General features: G+C 46.2%; 1 protein-coding gene across 1 annotated transcript in view; it reads left to right on the top strand.

Annotated features, from left to right (window-relative positions):
• ABCD3 (ATP binding cassette subfamily D member 3) overlaps positions 1–16079 on the top strand; it is a 217195-nt gene that overhangs the window by 141787 nt on the left and 59329 nt on the right. Inside the window, exon 9 of the mRNA XM_069231477.1 lies at positions 15548–15690. Within this exon, the coding sequence (XP_069087578.1) occupies positions 15548–15690 (143 nt within the window). The remainder of the gene's footprint in view (positions 1–15547; positions 15691–16079) is intronic.

Raw genomic sequence — 16079 nt, forward strand, 5'->3', positions numbered from 1 at the left:
TGCTCTGTTGTCAAACTGCTCTACCGCATCACCTTAAGTTCTATGCGTCCTTGCAACAACCTTTTCAGAAAATGATTAATAAATACAGTACAGTGAGTCGCAGTGAGTTCAAGATATGCAGAACTACGAATGGTATCTGACGAGCCAACGTCTCTCTAAGCTGTGCAGCCTGAGTTTACTCTTAATGCACAGAGTCGGATACAGTGCTCACCACGTCAGATTCTCCGACTCTCGTAAAAAGATTTTCCAGAGAAATCCTTTGAAGTTGTCCAGCAAGGAGCAAAGCTGAAATTTGGTTGGGTATGCCTATTATTCTGCTCCCAATTACTTGGGGGGTTGGGGGGGGGGGGGGAGCGGAGGGAGGGGTAGAGGGGGGGGAGTTGGAAGTATGTAGAGCATAAACATGTAACTGAAAATTGGTCCCCTATTGCCCTTGAGGGGTTCTGTGACATCATAACCCACAAGGCCAAACGCACAGAACATTGCAAATGTCACCAAAACCCTAAGATAAGAAATTAGGAAAAGTTACACAAGTTACCTGTTGTGCAATTAGTATTATACTTTTCCTGTTTATTAAAAAAAAAAAAAAATAATAATAAGTTTTGCAGGAAAGCAAAAGTGAAATACTGGACTACATTACTGTGTGTAGTGAAAAGAAGAGATCAGTATGTATGGTGTATGCAGTTAAGCATACAGGGTTTATTTTCAGATAAATAGGTTTTGTTTTCTTTAAAAAGACATTGGGGCCCCTTCTCAAAGGAAGTTAGACAAATGTGCGGAGATCTCCACTGTCACATACTTTTCTGACTTTTCCTTATTAACATGCATTCCTAGGTGTACTCCTGGAAAGCTGTGTCAGGCAGGGGTTTCCAGATGTACTTCCGGTAAGGGCTTGTGACCTTCTCACCAGACTTCTATTCCCAATGTACCATTTGCTACATGAGACGTGGTAGGCGCGACAGAGCAACAGAGGGCGGAGCCTTGCGAGAGCAGAGGAGCATGCGCATTGCTCACTGCCATCTGCTTCTGAGAGTCCACTAACCATCCCAGGAGCCAAAGTGGGTGAGGACAAGGCAGCCGAAAGGGGAGTTTGCAGAGTCAAGTGCGGAAGGTCAAGTGTAGGCAGCAGGCAGTGGCTGTTCCTGTCAGACCAGGCAGCGTAAACAAGATGTACGGCCATGGCATCCAGCTGAGGCCGCAGCGAGGGTGTAATAGCTGCACCGTTAGAGAGTAGGAGGACTCCCCACACCATCCTGTGCAATGCCCTATGTTTCTTTGCCCTGCATGGCTCCATTGCTCCTTCCTCTGTTCAGCCCCAGCACAGCACCAAACACTGCTGACTTCAGTTGTAGCCCTGGTCCTAGACTATGAGGGTCATTCTGACCCTGGCGGCCGGTGGCCGCCAGGGCCACCGACCACGGGAGCACCGCCAACAGGCTGGCGGTGCTCCAACGAGCATTCTGACCGCGGCGGTTCAGCCGCAGTCAGAAGCGGAAAGTCAGCGGTCTCCCGCCGACTTTCCGCTGCTCGTGTGAATCCTCCGCCATGAGGATTCCGACCCCCCCTACCGCCATCCTGTTCATGGCGGGAAAGCCGCCATGAACAGGATGGCGGTAGGGGGGGTTGCGGGGCCCCTGGGGGCCCCTGCCGTGCCCATGCCAATGGCATGGGCACGGCAGGGGCCCCCGTAAGAGGGCCCCGCAATGTATTTCAGTGTCTGCCTTGCAGACACTGAAATACGCGACGGGTGCCACTGCACCCGTCGCACCTTCCCACTCCGCCGGCTCGATTACGAGCCGACATCCTCGTGGGAAGGTCGTTTTCCCCTGGGCTGGCGGGCGGTTTTTCAGCAACCTCCCGCCAGCCCAGGGGAAAACTTGTAATACCCGCCGCGGTCTTTTGACCGCGGCGCGGTATTTCGGAGGGGGGAATTCTGGCGGGCGGCCTCCGCCGCCCGCCAACATTGGAATGAGGGCCTATGTGTACTCGCAAATATTTTCCCTGGGGCCAAAAAGGTTGGTCTGCGATATGACCGAGGGCCACATTGATGCCAGCAGAATGGTGGTCGATGGGACAGTGGGCTGTAAGGTGGGTGTAGGGGAGGTGAAGCATGAACATCTACTGGCTGAACTGCACAATTTGAAACCAGAAAATCTGGAGCTGTCCTGGCTTCCCCTCTTGATCAAATTGTGTGTTCCTACGTAATGGTTTTATTTCATTTTCACTCCTTTTGATTCATTATCACATATAAGAGGACTCCCAAATAAATGACTTCTGAATGCATGCCATACAAAACCTTCTCCTTTGTTTGATTTGATTGTTGTTTCTGTATAATGGCAACCCAAGCCACGCAATGGGTGCACATAACAACTGATTTGCCTCTTAGTTCACTATTGGCATTGTTGTCTGGGTGTGGGGGGGGGGGGGGGTGTTGGCATGAATGTTGCTAAATTCATATTTAAAAAGTATCAATACTTCTAAATTTACAGATATTATCTGGTGTTCTCAGGTGCAAAGGCTCTGCATGTTAATATAGTTTTTGAATTTAATTTATCATATTTTTACACCTTTCCCTCAAGATGGCTTTAAAAACAAAGGTGTTCCTAAAGTTAAGGGTGCATGACACCCTAGTTGCTTTCATTCTTTTGCTTCAATTAACATTTTAAGAAATGCTTACCCGTTTATTTAATGTCTTTTTAACTTTAGAGTTGAGTTGAATTAACAGCAGGCCAGTGTTACTGTAAAAAGAGGGCCATATATAAAGGTCAGGAGGGCCGCATGCGGCTCCCGAGCTGTACTTTGAGTATCACTGCCCTAGACTGAGCTTGACTCGACCACACCAGAGCGTTCCCAGTCCTAGACACCAGGACCCGCCACCCTCCAATCACCTTTGTGACTCTTCTGAGCATCCCGGGGAGCCTAGGAGACCCAGTAGTATGAAAAATAAAGGAGAAGGGATTCAACTCTCCAAAATTCTATACCAGTGCAAGAGATGGTACAAGAGACAGAGCAAGCAACAGCAGGCATCTATCTATCTAGCACCATCCGAAAGTGTATTTGGGAGAGGATGAATATACACAGTTGGAGAAGTTACTAAGGGCTCAGCACGCAGCAAAGTGGGCTCAAGCAAGCAAGACAGACACCAGTTAGCCAAGGTGTGTAGATCTTGTGTCTTCGGCTACACCTCTGTCAGCTCCTTAAAACAGTGCTTTTTCAAGGGCTAAAGTAGTGAAGACCAGGGCGTCTTCCCCAGCAATCTGATCCTTTATAGTTCGAACAAATTTTACGGCAGGAAGTAAGTGCATGAAATTACAGCGCACAATGACAAAAAGGCATGCCTGGCCCACAAAGTGCGTAAATAAAGGAAATCCAGATAAAGATGAGCTCACTGGAACCTATCTCAAGCTCGCAAAGGATATTTACGTTCTCAAAAACTCTGTCCCTCAGATACCTATGGACGGAGTTAAAACAAGTGACAGTGATCAGTCTGCGAACCCGAGCTCCAGGGTCCAGGAAAAAATTGTCATTTACATCCCCAACACGCCTAGAAAGCCTGAGGAGTGAATGAGGATCAATTTGCCTAAGGTCTCAAAAATTTGCGGACCTCATGGTAGAACAAGAACCAGATCAAGCAGGCCAGCTAGCATTTAATACTGGCCTAACACTGAAACTGATATCCTTACTTCGTCTGCTGGCATAATGGCAGCTGTCCAGCAAGGATCAATGAAAAAGCCACCTGGCTTATTCCCCCCCAAAGGGAAATAGATTCCTCCAGTTCAACCATGTAAAATTCTGAAGAAGCACAATACCTATAGTGCCCGTTAATGCCAAGATTAAACAAACCCATTAATAGGAACATGAACTTTCCAAACATAATACTGGAGAAAAGCCCAGGCATGATCGGAGAAAGTTCTGCAATTCACAAAAATATGGCTTGCCTCGCAAGGTAATGACTATTCAGGCTTACATAATTAAACACTAACTGAGGGAGGAGACTCAGACCCCAGCCAGCCTTTCCATAGCGCCAAATGGCAAGTCCTTTGAACGGGATGCAGGCAACAGTTGCAGCAATGAATTACCACTTAAATAAAATGGACATTGAAGTTAACCTGCTGTCTTCGTAACAGGGATAGATAAGCTAAGACTACTCGAGGAAGTAAAGCTGGGCAGGCCCAATCCTCCGGAAAGGAAGATCAAACCAATCAATAACCAGGAATTGTCACAAGATTCGAATGTGAGTCAGAAACAAGCAAGCACAGGAAGAAGCAGCTGCAATAAAATGTGTTATAGGTGAAATTCATGGTATAGAGAACCTGGAAGAAACTATTATCGAAACCCTCCTGCCAGATTCCTTATAAATGCACAGGGCTGATAATTGGGAGTCAGACTTCAACTGCAAGCCTCGTGCAATATATGCAGTATGAAATCCTACAGAAGGAGGCGGCAAATGAGGGTTCCCCTTACTGTGGTGGGCTGGCAAGCCACACAAGAAACTACCTCCCTGGTGCATCAGATTAACTCCAGCCTACCTATTTCTAAAGCCATCCCCCCCACCCCCACCCCCCAATCCCTCCCAATGAAGGAGGCAGGAGAAAAAGAAACAGCTCAAGGACAGAAACAGACACGCTACACCATCTGTAGCACATAATATTGGGGAATGTATGCCCAATTTTCAATAAAGAGAACATTAAGGAATTGATGATTGGTTGATAATGGAGACTGAGCTATTATAGTTCTACTGGATCTATCAGCTGCTTTTGATACCATCTCTCCAAATTTAATGGCACAACGCCGCCACCAAGCAGGTGTCAGAGGAAAAGCTTTGAGTATTCTGAAATCCTTCATTAGTGATAGATCCACTATAGTAAGCTGCGGGGGCTTCAGAGCGCCACCGTACCAATTACCATGTGGAGTCCCTCAGGGCTCATCCCTTAGTCCTACTTTGTTTAATCTCTATGTTGCCCCATTAGCCAGACTTATCCAGTCATTTGGCTTTTTAGCTACCTCTTATACAGATGACACTCAGTTGATTATTCCCGTTCATAAGGAGTGGGAGGAAGCAGCAGGCAGATTCTATTGCTGTATGAGTGAGATTAATAATAGGATGTGCTTCAACTGACTCAAAATGAATGGCGAAAAAACGGAGATCCTTCTCTTTGGTGCTTGTAGTGATCTGTGGCGTTCATGTTGGTGGCTGCCATCTTGCGGCGACCTGCCCGTCCCCATCACCTCTACCAGGAATCTTATGTTTGATAACTTGTTGTCCTTCAAGCCCCAAGTAAATTTTACCACCAAGGCATGCTTTTGGACTCTCAGAACTCTAAAGAAAATGTTCCCTTATCTTCTGAAGGAGCTTAGAATTACTGTGACCCTTGCCTTGGTGATCTCCAAATTAGATTACTGTAACGCCTTGATGCTGAGCATCGACAAAGAATCACTAGACAAATTGCAGCTGATCCAAAATTCTGCCGCCCATCTGATATTAGATCTTCCTTGTTCAGCCTCTGCTAGCAACAGTTTGAAGCAACTACATTGGTTATCTGTCATGAAGCACATTACCTTGAAGACCCTTTGTTTAGCGCACAAGGCCCTCCACTCAATAGGATCTGAATATCTCTGTTCCTCCTTGCGGTAGTATGTTCCTGGGCGGCCACTTAGGTCAGCAGGTCTCTATTTGATCTCTGTCCCTCGCAGCTGTTTGGCTAGATCGGGGGGGGGAGCAAAGCTTTCACAGTGGCAGCTGCCAAATGCTGCAACACTTCCTTTTTCATTAGAAAGGAACACAATTTTATGGTTTTTAGGAGGCAGCTGAAAACTTGGCTTTTTCCACAATAACTTTCTTTTTTTCTTTCTGCTTCCTATCCCTCCTTTTAGAGTTTTCCGTCTCTCTCCTCTGGTTGCTGCTTAGCGATTCGATTCTACGGCTAGAATGCGCTTTATAAACCCAAATACAAATTATTAAAACCCAAGAGAGGCATGCCCCCAAGACAGCTGCATGGCCATCTGAAGGTGGATTTCCAGCCAAATAAGTTAATGGGACTCCATCGAAGGCAGTAGCCACATGAGCAACCATGGAATGGGCCAACATCAAGCTGCACAAATCTACAGGAATGTCCCTAAATGATGATCAACAACCTATTTACAAGCCCAAAGGTGCCCAAAACGGGTATTTCATCCAAGGCCCCAAGAAGGGTACTACAAGTGGCTACATAAAGGTAATAAGACAAATTTCAAATCCCACACTACAGGTTACTGACGGTACTCGGCCTCAGAAAGAAGAGAATTAAACAGTGTCCACGGGATAAACAACGACCAAGCATCATTTCCTCAGCAAAACAAAGTACTGTGTTACCAGAATACAAAACGAGGGGTAACCAGGATGTATCAAACCTTTCCAGTATTCTCATACTGCTAGCGGACATCCTTAGGCTAGCAGATATAAGATTTAGAGATATAGCCTCCATAGAGTTTATAACACCGCATGTAGTGCAACAAACCAAGCCTACTGTTACTTTTTTAGACACCATCATGCCAAACTGATAAATATGTAGAAAGCCAGATTTAGGAACTGAGTTATAAAGATCAGTTGGTTTTCTGTGAATGCATATCCCCCACTGTTAGCAATTTAGTCATCACTTCGACGGGGAAGACCCAAATCAGTCTCTATTTCGAGAAGCACCATGAGGCTGTCTTCATAATATTCCCTGTGCACCTAGGTAATTGCAGCCCGACCTGGTGTGGCCACAAAAAAACACGGCTGGGTATAGAGTTGGATAACTAAACTGTCACACTTCAGAGTGGAACTGGCTCGCAGCTGCAATGTCTACAAATTCTAGCTGTGACTAAATCGAATCCAGGCTAAGGAGCTAAGGGAATTACAAATGTGTTCATGGAACCTATCGGGGTTAGGCAGCAAAGTTGCGGGGTTAGAAGACCTTCTTATATATTGGCAGCAATTCAGCAGTTTAGTCCTCCCAGAATCCTGGTCTCAAACCCTGGTTTCCTTGCAGTGCTCTTGAAAGGCAGAAAGGAATTAGCCCCCTAATCATAAATATCTATTGAAACCTTTGCCAAAAACAAATAGGATAGCTGTTGAAAAGCTCTGCCTTGGTATAATTGACGAGCAAGCGGTTTACAATTATGCAGACATGATTTTAACAGGTGGTTTCAACCTTAACCTATTCCACATCCGAGAAGAAAAAGCTGATCAATGCGAGACGGGCATTCAAGGGAAAATCCTAAAGCAATCTCTTCCCTCAGTAAAGTACTCCAACAGGCTAGGGAGGACCCTTTTTGATTTTTGAACTTCAGTAGGTGTCTGCATTCTCACTGTCAAGTTTCCTGGTCGTAATCCACCAGCATGGACCAGGATAACAGAGGATTATGTCATGTCTGGACCTCAAACTGGCGAATGTCTCCTTTAGCCACATCCAACAGTATAGTATTGATAAACGTCTGGACAGGGACCCCTTTCTCCTGGTCATTACTCTGGTAATGAATACTCCAGTCCTATCTGAGTCAAATGTCCTCTGTCCAATGGACACATTGCGAACCTGAAGAGGATAAAATGGGATGAGGAAATAGCACCAGAAATTCCTAATATGTGCACAAAGTGTATGCTAAATAATCAAGGCCTGGAGGACCCTATAGGCAGCTGACATCACAAAATGTCCTAGTAAATCTCTCACTAATGGCTATAGCCTGAGGGCCCGGACAGAACAATATTTGCCATATAAAGTGAGGCATTCTAAGAAAAACGTGACAGGCTTTTGCAGCAGCTAAGGCCTAACCCACAATTTCAAGATCAAAATGTGGCAGTCCATTATCAAAGGAGTAAACTGTAAAAGGAAGTTGTGGGCTGATAACCTCCCAATGTTGGAGCAATATATCCTGCAGACAGAAGGCGTCCCTGAGTCCTGGAGGGGCTCGATAATCTTTCAAATGTTGAAGGTGGTGATCCTGCAAACCTTACTAGCTATTGGCTTATTGCATTAATTGACATATAGTCTAAGTATTTTTCAGCCTTGCTGTTACAACACCTTGAGTTGTGGGCCAACGAACAAAGGATCATCCCGATGAATCAAATAGGAATCTGCCAAATGCAGGGCTGCCTATCAAATCTGATGGCTAGATCCATGAATATTGGACCCCACCATACAGACGCATTCGCAACTGTATGTGGATTTCAAGAAGGCATTTGACAGTATCTCAAGGAAGCTTTTTTGGGGGAAAAGTACAATCCATGGGCATTTCTTCCAAGGCTTCTGAGAGTGATGGAACTCCTATGTTCAGAAACTTGGTTACCGATAAAAGTGGGCGACGGTAGCTCTTGTTCAAGAAAAATTATAACCTTGGAAGGCTTAAAGCAAGGATGATTTTTGCCCCCCCTTGCTTTTTTAACTTATTCATTTCCAACCTTACATGGAAAATGGCTACCATCAATTCCCACTCACCTATACTTGGAAATAAATCCCATCTAATCTTCTTCATGCAGATGACCTGCTGTGCTGAGGCGAGCAAGGCGTGCAGAGGCTGATAAGTGCCCAAAATATACAAAGTCAAACAGTTTGTAGGTGAACCTAGAAATGACCAAAATCATATTTTTTGGAAAAAGGCTGAACAAACTAGGCTTGTGGCAGACAGGTGGCACTAACATAAAAGTCCAGTAATAAAAATTCTTGTGGGTCTGGTTACACTCAAGAGGAAGCTTCCAGAAACTACAAGAGTGCATTAAATACAAGGCACATGCCCGCCCGGTCGCCTTTTTGAACTCAGCAAAAATGTTGTGGGTCTCCAGCATCAAACCAATCCTACAGGTTATGCTGGCGAAGCTAGTAACCGATCCTGTCATGCGGAAGCTAAATCATGCTGGAAAATGATGCTAAGCTTGTAAGTTCTCATCATCAATGCTTCCACCAATGTGTCTTTCTTGTATCAAAATTGGCCCCGCTGGCTCAAGTCCACTTGGAATTCGGAGTTCCTAAGCCACATGTGGCTAGAAAAAGCACATTCATCAAGTTGTGTCACAAGATCGGAGAAGCAAGGTCTAACTCACTTGATGGTGTCATATGGAACAAGCTAAAGAGTGCCTGGGGCAAGGCTGCTGATGCACAATTCTTGAAAACCTGCTTGGATGACCTACATATCCCAGTGGTATAGTCTTTGGGCACTAGCTAGAATGAGTAAAAAAAAAAAAAGTGTGGATATCAATGTCTGGATCATGGGCAGATCCTCGGACAAAGAAGCACTGGCCCAGCCGTCTCACAGTGGGATGGTTTCAGCATCTTATAATATTGCAGGAAAGCAATTGTATCCAGGAATAAACTACTCAAAACACGCAAAAAGGCTATTGGCTTTTCGGCTTGGGGGCATGCTAGTACTGGACCTTATACCAAAGTAGCAAAATCGACTGCTTAAGGTGAAATGCAAACTTTGTGAAAAGGAACAGGAAGCAATCTTACATGTAAAATGCCTTTGCCCTATCTTACTAGAGGCCTGCAGACAACTTTGACTGCAGTTCAGTACCCTGAAAGTTCGATCTTGCAGGCAGTTAGAGCATCATTGAATCCGGTAAATATAGCACTGCATGATGAGTAGTTAAATTCATTATGATATTCTTGTACATTACGCCACTAGAGAATGAAGGTTGAAAGCTGTGCTGTTTCTGTCTTCCATTAGATGCACTTTCTCCTTCCAGACTTGATTCAAGATGAACTTTTATGTTCTATACCACCGGGCTGCAAGATAGCCACTCCTTAGAGGGCTCTGCTGGCCGAACGCACCCTCCATCACTTATCAGCACTTTACGGGATGCCTGCAGCCTTATTGTTTACTGCACGGAGTCTTTGAACAGTTGCACTATGCGTGGTGTTCTTTTGGCTCTGCTGAAACGCATCTACACATTTGCAGAGGGAGGCGAATGCGCTTGGGCCTGCGGGCCCGTACATTGGTGGCAGTGGCTTTGCGCTGCGCTGACTGTGCTGCAGGCGTGCCTTTCTGTGGCAGCTTGGTGCTGCTGCGGGGCCGCAGCCTGGAGTTGTTACCTGCGGGCCCTGGGCCTGGGGATGATCGTGGCGGCTGCACCACTGAGGGTCTAACTGGGGTGGCACCGGCCCCACCCTGATACTGAGGAGTGTACCGCTTCATTGTAATACCTGCCTCAGCCCCATGTGGGGGAAGAGGTTGGCGCCCAGCAAAAAACTGGTGAGTGGGGTCTGGGCCCCAAATACTGCTGCAGCCTTCTCTGTGCCGTCACTGTTGCCCCCTCCCCTCCTCCCCAACCTGCTTCCATTTCCATAGACCTGCTTGGCCACTGACCATCACTGAACTTGCCCCTGGAGCAGCAGCTCTGCACTGCTGTCTTTTGACTGTGCTGAATCAGCTTTACTGGAGAGAAGATCCAGCACTGGCTTATATTACATGTGTGTGGGGGACAAGGGACTGGTGGGATGGCTGTCATGCCCAGGGTCCTGAATCCTTAATTTGGCCAACAGGGAACCCTGAGGAGCCCTCCCTGCACCTTGACGTGGCGGTCCTCATCACCCCAACCACCTTCACAGGAGCAGTCTTCCCCAATGCGACTTGCATAGAAACCGGCTCTCACAGACAGGACAAGAGTCGGAGCAGAGACCCTCTATGCAGCCAAGCACTTTCCCTGCTTCCAGCACAATCGAGCCATCAAAGCCTTGGGTCCAGCCTGCTCGTGCCCCCTGATCCAGCAGATCCATCCGGGTGTGGTGAGGGTCCACTGAAACCTGACCCAGAGTCCTGCAATTTGCTCGGTAAAACCACCCATGGTCAACCCTAGGGATTAGTGCACCCTGTCGGCCCATCGCACAGCACGTTTGCCCTGGCACTGGGGTGCCGTTCACTCTCTTGTTGCACTGGTCTAAGAGGTAGCCACAACATGGGCAAGCATGAAGCGAAGCAGAGTAAACTCTTTTGAAAAGCAATGCCAAACCTGACAAGCTCCAAGCCTTATCAGAAGATGATAAATCCCAAGACCTTGACCTGAAGGAGATACGTCTAGATGTTAAAACCAGCCTGAAAACAATTGACCTCAAACTGGACGGACCTGCTCACTTCTCACTTTGACTAGGTCAAGAACAGGGGGGATAAACATGACACAAGACTGGATCACTTTAAAACATTGTGTATCAGATGTTGAGGACCTCTGGTCAGAGTCTAAAGAGCATCTTCTCCACATGTACAAGGGTACTTGAACGGATCAAGCTTACAAATAAGGACTTAAATGCAAGAGCCTGACTCAGTAATCTCCGAATCATGGGATTCCGAAATCCACTGCAATCTCCAGGACTTCTTAGAGACCTCTTTGGGGAGAGCATGTCACCAGTCTTCATCGTGGAGCGCGCCCACATTTCACTGGGTCCTCGACCGTCCCATGGACACTATCCCGCTCACTCATTGACCCAGAGGGGTGCTATGTTATTTTAGAAAGGTTCCGTCACAGACATCTTGTGGCCCTGATTGCGGTCTACCATCCCAACACTGACGACCCTGAGTTTTTCACCTCCCTTTGGTCAAAAATAGCCAGACTAGGACCCCGAGCAGTACTTTGGGGGCAGTGACTTGAATGCGGTATTAGATGACCAAATGACCGATTCATATCCTCCAGAACTTAACACGCTCGTTCCACTTCAATCTTCACTGCAATAGCACGCTCGTCCTTCCCTAGGAGCACAAAGGCACCTACCTTCTGCAGCCCACAAGGCCTGGTCAAGAATAGACATCTGGTTGATCTCTAGGGCAAGCCCAAACATTGACTACTGGGGTGTCCCACTTACAGCATACCCTATCGGACCATGCTCTGGTGTTACTGGAGATCCAGGTATTCCTAACGCTACTCCGAGCGTTCACCTGGAGGCTGCCACCGTCGGCACTCAGGGATGCTGTTTTCTGTGAGGAAATCCACAACATAATACTTGCATACTTTGCCCACAATAAAGACGTCAAACCACCTTCCACGCTCTGAGAGGCCTTTAAGGTTGTGATCCGGGGAAAATGCATTGCCAAACAATCTGGGGTCTTAAATGCGATTTGGGGGTCTTTTTTTCAGTTTGGAGCGGGAGATCCTTGTCCTCGAATTACACGATCATTCTGGGGAGGCCACCACTCTAGTCGGCATCCGTAAGAAATTGTCTGAATTCCAGGAAGAGGCCCTCCGAGAAACACGCTTCTTCCATAGGGAGGCACAAGCTCGACTATACGGAGAGGGGGACAGGCCGGGTTAAACATTATCAGGGCTACTTTGACCATTGCGCACATCTAGCTACATTACACAACTTCAGGACTCCAACTCACACTTATACTCACACTTAGTGACCTCCCCTTCAGAAATATTGAAGGCAATGACATCCTTTTATGCTTACATTTCCAAGGCCACCCTAGTCCTCGATGAGAATGAACTTACTAGATATTTCAACACCATACAGTTGATATGGCTAGACGATGCTCACCGCGGAAGAAATCATTCAGGTTATTAGTGGACTACCTGAAGACAAAGCTCCCGGCCTCAGCGGGCTCATAGCTGCTTTTTGCAAACAATATGTCCCACCCTCCCGGTACATTGCCACACCTGGCAATGTACAAGGAGTCCCTACACTCCGGCTCACTCCTGCCTTTGCTATGAGAGGCGGTAATTATCACACTCCTCAAACCAGACAAACCGAAGGAATGCTGTCACTCCAACAGGCCACTCTTACTAATAAATATGGATAATAAAATCTATGCAAAAGTGCTAGCAAACCACCTCCTACCCCTCCTTCCCAAACTTTTGCTGTTTGACCAGTCAGGCTTTATCCTGGGTAAGGCCACATCACATAATGTTCGTACATTTTTTGCAGTTATTTATCATCTAAATCCACAAATCTCTGTGGTGGCCGCCCTCCTTGACTCAACCAAAGCGTTTGACGCCCTAGTGTGGGCTTATCTTTTTCCCTTGTTGGCGCGGATCGCCTTGAGTCCAAAATACATCAAACATGTGCAACATCTTTATTCGCTGCCCACGGCTAGGATACAGCTTACTGGACTCACTCCCGACCCCTTCCTGGTGTCCTGGGATACTAGACAAGAATGCCCACGTCCCCTATTGCTCTTGGTTATTGTGATGGAGAACATGGCCGCTAGGCTTTGCCAGGGCCATTTCAACAGGGGCATAGGATTTATCACCAGGGGTCTTATGTTTTCCATGTACGCTGATGACATTACCCTTTATGCGTGCAATCCCTAAGACAACCTGGTCCCTCTGACCCAGGAGGTGGTAAAATTTGGTGGCTACTCCGGCATCCAGATCAATTTGTCCAAGTCGATAATATTTCCCCTCACAGATTGCATACTCCCATTTTCCACTGAATATCCTATGAGGAGGGTGGCGGAGCTAACCAGATACTTGGGAATATAGTAGCTAAGTCGCAACCCTGAGGAGCTTTGGCAGACAAACTATGGCCGAGCTATGTCTTGGCTTGAAGAAAGAATACAGATTTGGGCATGTTTGCCCTTGCCTCTGGCTAATCGCATTGCGATTGCCAAGATGATTGCCCTGCCAAAATTCCTCTACCTATTCATAAATATCCCCTCCCTTTAACTGTCCAATTTCTAAATGTTTAAAGGCAAACCTGGTGACCCTGTTCTGGGCAGGGAGCCAACTCCGGATTTCTTGGGAAGTCCGTACCTCCTGCACAGGGCCGTCTGGGCGCACCAGATATGGCACTGTATGCCTGTTGTGCACAGGCCCAGTTCTTATACTTCTGGATACTCCTGACACCGTTCCAACCCCACATGGAGACAGAGCATCTCCCTGTTCCTCTTTCGGCTGTGCTGTCCATGCCCTGTAAGACCCCAAATGCTGAAATCGACACATTCAAATGTGTACGATGGGCATGGGCAGGAAAGTGGGCCTGCCATTATTATATGCACCATCCATTCCCCTAATCAGAAATCCAATGATGCCACCATTACTGGAGACGGGAGCAATGGTTCGTGCATGCAAACTCAGCCTTCAAACTTTTTCAGACCTGTATCTGGATGACATCTTCCTCCCTCCATTCGAAGGCTCTGAATCCGTACCTCTCATGTTCCTGGACACACTGTTGTATTATCAAATTTGGGCCACACGCCTCACCATAAATGAAACCTTTCCTTCCCCTCTGCCATCACTCCCGTCACTAAAGCATATACTCACATCCCCGCTCCCGTGGAGACTGAGCACTCGTCTTTACACCGTTACACAAAACTCACCGCTGGTAGTAACGCCACGTTCTAGAACGTACTGGGAGGAGGACATAGAATCACCTTTCACAGACGCACAATGTAACTTTTGCTGCTGCCAGCTAGAACATCTTTCCCCCAACCCCAAGCCCCCGTAATTAATTTTAAGTTCACACACTGACTATACTGAACCCCTCTCCAGCTTTGCAAAATTGTTTAAATCCGGGTTGCCTGTACTGCAACAACGCACTAGTCTCCTTTATACATCTAGCCTGGTTTTTCCCTAAGGTGGCAACATTCTGGACCGGTGTATACCAAACTATTCATGGGATAATCGATCACTCTCTCCAATTCACCCCTCTGTTGGGCTTGTTGGGCTACGTCAAGGATATCCCCAGCACTTGGCACCGCTTGTCCGCCGTGCTAATCCTCCTAGCTGTATGTAGACTGGTCTTGCACAGGGGTAGGAAACCAGCCCCCTGAATTAAATATGGCTAAACAATGTAGTGTATTGTCAAAAACAAATGGCCGACTACTGGGATTTGCTGCCCCAAAGAATCCCACCCTAAAGATATTTGGGGCCCCCTCACTGCTTATTTTCTGAGCAGGCAGGCCATTAACGCGCTCTTATTCACAATCCCATTGGGTATGTGACCAAGCTGTATTTCAGTTTTCCTCAGTTATGCCACCTTAAGATACCTTTGTCATGCTCTTAGTGGTACACAACATGCAGGTGGCCTTGTAACGATATTTGGGTTAGCACCGACAGTGCTTTGTCGGGTGTGTAATTGTATGCGTCTATTTCTCTTGTACCGTGGGTTTGTTCTACTACCGTTGTTTTAATTGTATTGACAAATGCCAATAAAGAAAAAAAAAAAAAAAGATAATTAAACAATAGCCAATTAGGAAGTTGTGCAGATGCGTCTACTATGACATGTTTGATAAAATATGGGAAATATTTCACATGTCCCTGTGATATATGGGTTTTCATACCACTGCATTTTCTGCAATAAAAGTACCCAAAATGTAATATTTATATCACACCAGTGAATATCAGTGTGACACAATAAAAGGTGTTTGCTGCCTATTTAGTACTAAATGGAAATACTGTACCACCGTGTGCAGGCTAAATCACATGATTTTACTACTGTAGGAGGAAGATGGTGAGCTTGTTTCTACCACCCTATCCTGCAGTTATTCCAAGTATGAATCCATCATCGATGTAAAAAGCTGGATTTGTTGTTATCCTTTTTGTATAATGTCCACTTACGAACATATTTCTATGGTCTTTCCTTCATTATCTTTTTTTCTACAAATGTAGGGGCCCGCCAGTATGATGGCCTACTTGGTTATATCAGGACTGTTCCTTACACGCCTAAGAAGACCTATTGGGAAAATGACCATCACAGAGCAAAGATACGAAGGAGAATACAGATATGTCAACTCACGACTTATCACAAATAGGTATTAAAAATTGAATAAGGTTACCTGGGAAAACTTTCCACTTTTTATAGCAAATGCTATTCTTTGTTTTTCTCTTTGTGAATGAAACTGTCACCCAATAATTAATGGCCAAAATATTTTGTTATGATTTAGAGGAGCCAAAGGAACAAAGCCCTGTAAGTAGCCTATTAAATATACAAATGTGTACAGGATGAAACTTGAGATCTTGAAAATAATAGGAAAGTCATTCTTGTGGTTCTGTCTGCCATTGGCAAAGCCGATGAACAATGGAACAGATGATGAGGGTACCAGCCACTTTTTGAAGGGGTAGGTTTTTAATTCCTACTTTGGAAAATAGGACTCCGATTAATTCTGCAGGAGAAAATCTATAATTCTCATTTCTGATTGTA

Source organism: Pleurodeles waltl, chromosome 4_2 (assembly GCF_031143425.1).
Source record: "Pleurodeles waltl isolate 20211129_DDA chromosome 4_2, aPleWal1.hap1.20221129, whole genome shotgun sequence".
NCBI classification, from domain to species: domain Eukaryota; kingdom Metazoa; phylum Chordata; class Amphibia; order Caudata; family Salamandridae; genus Pleurodeles; species Pleurodeles waltl.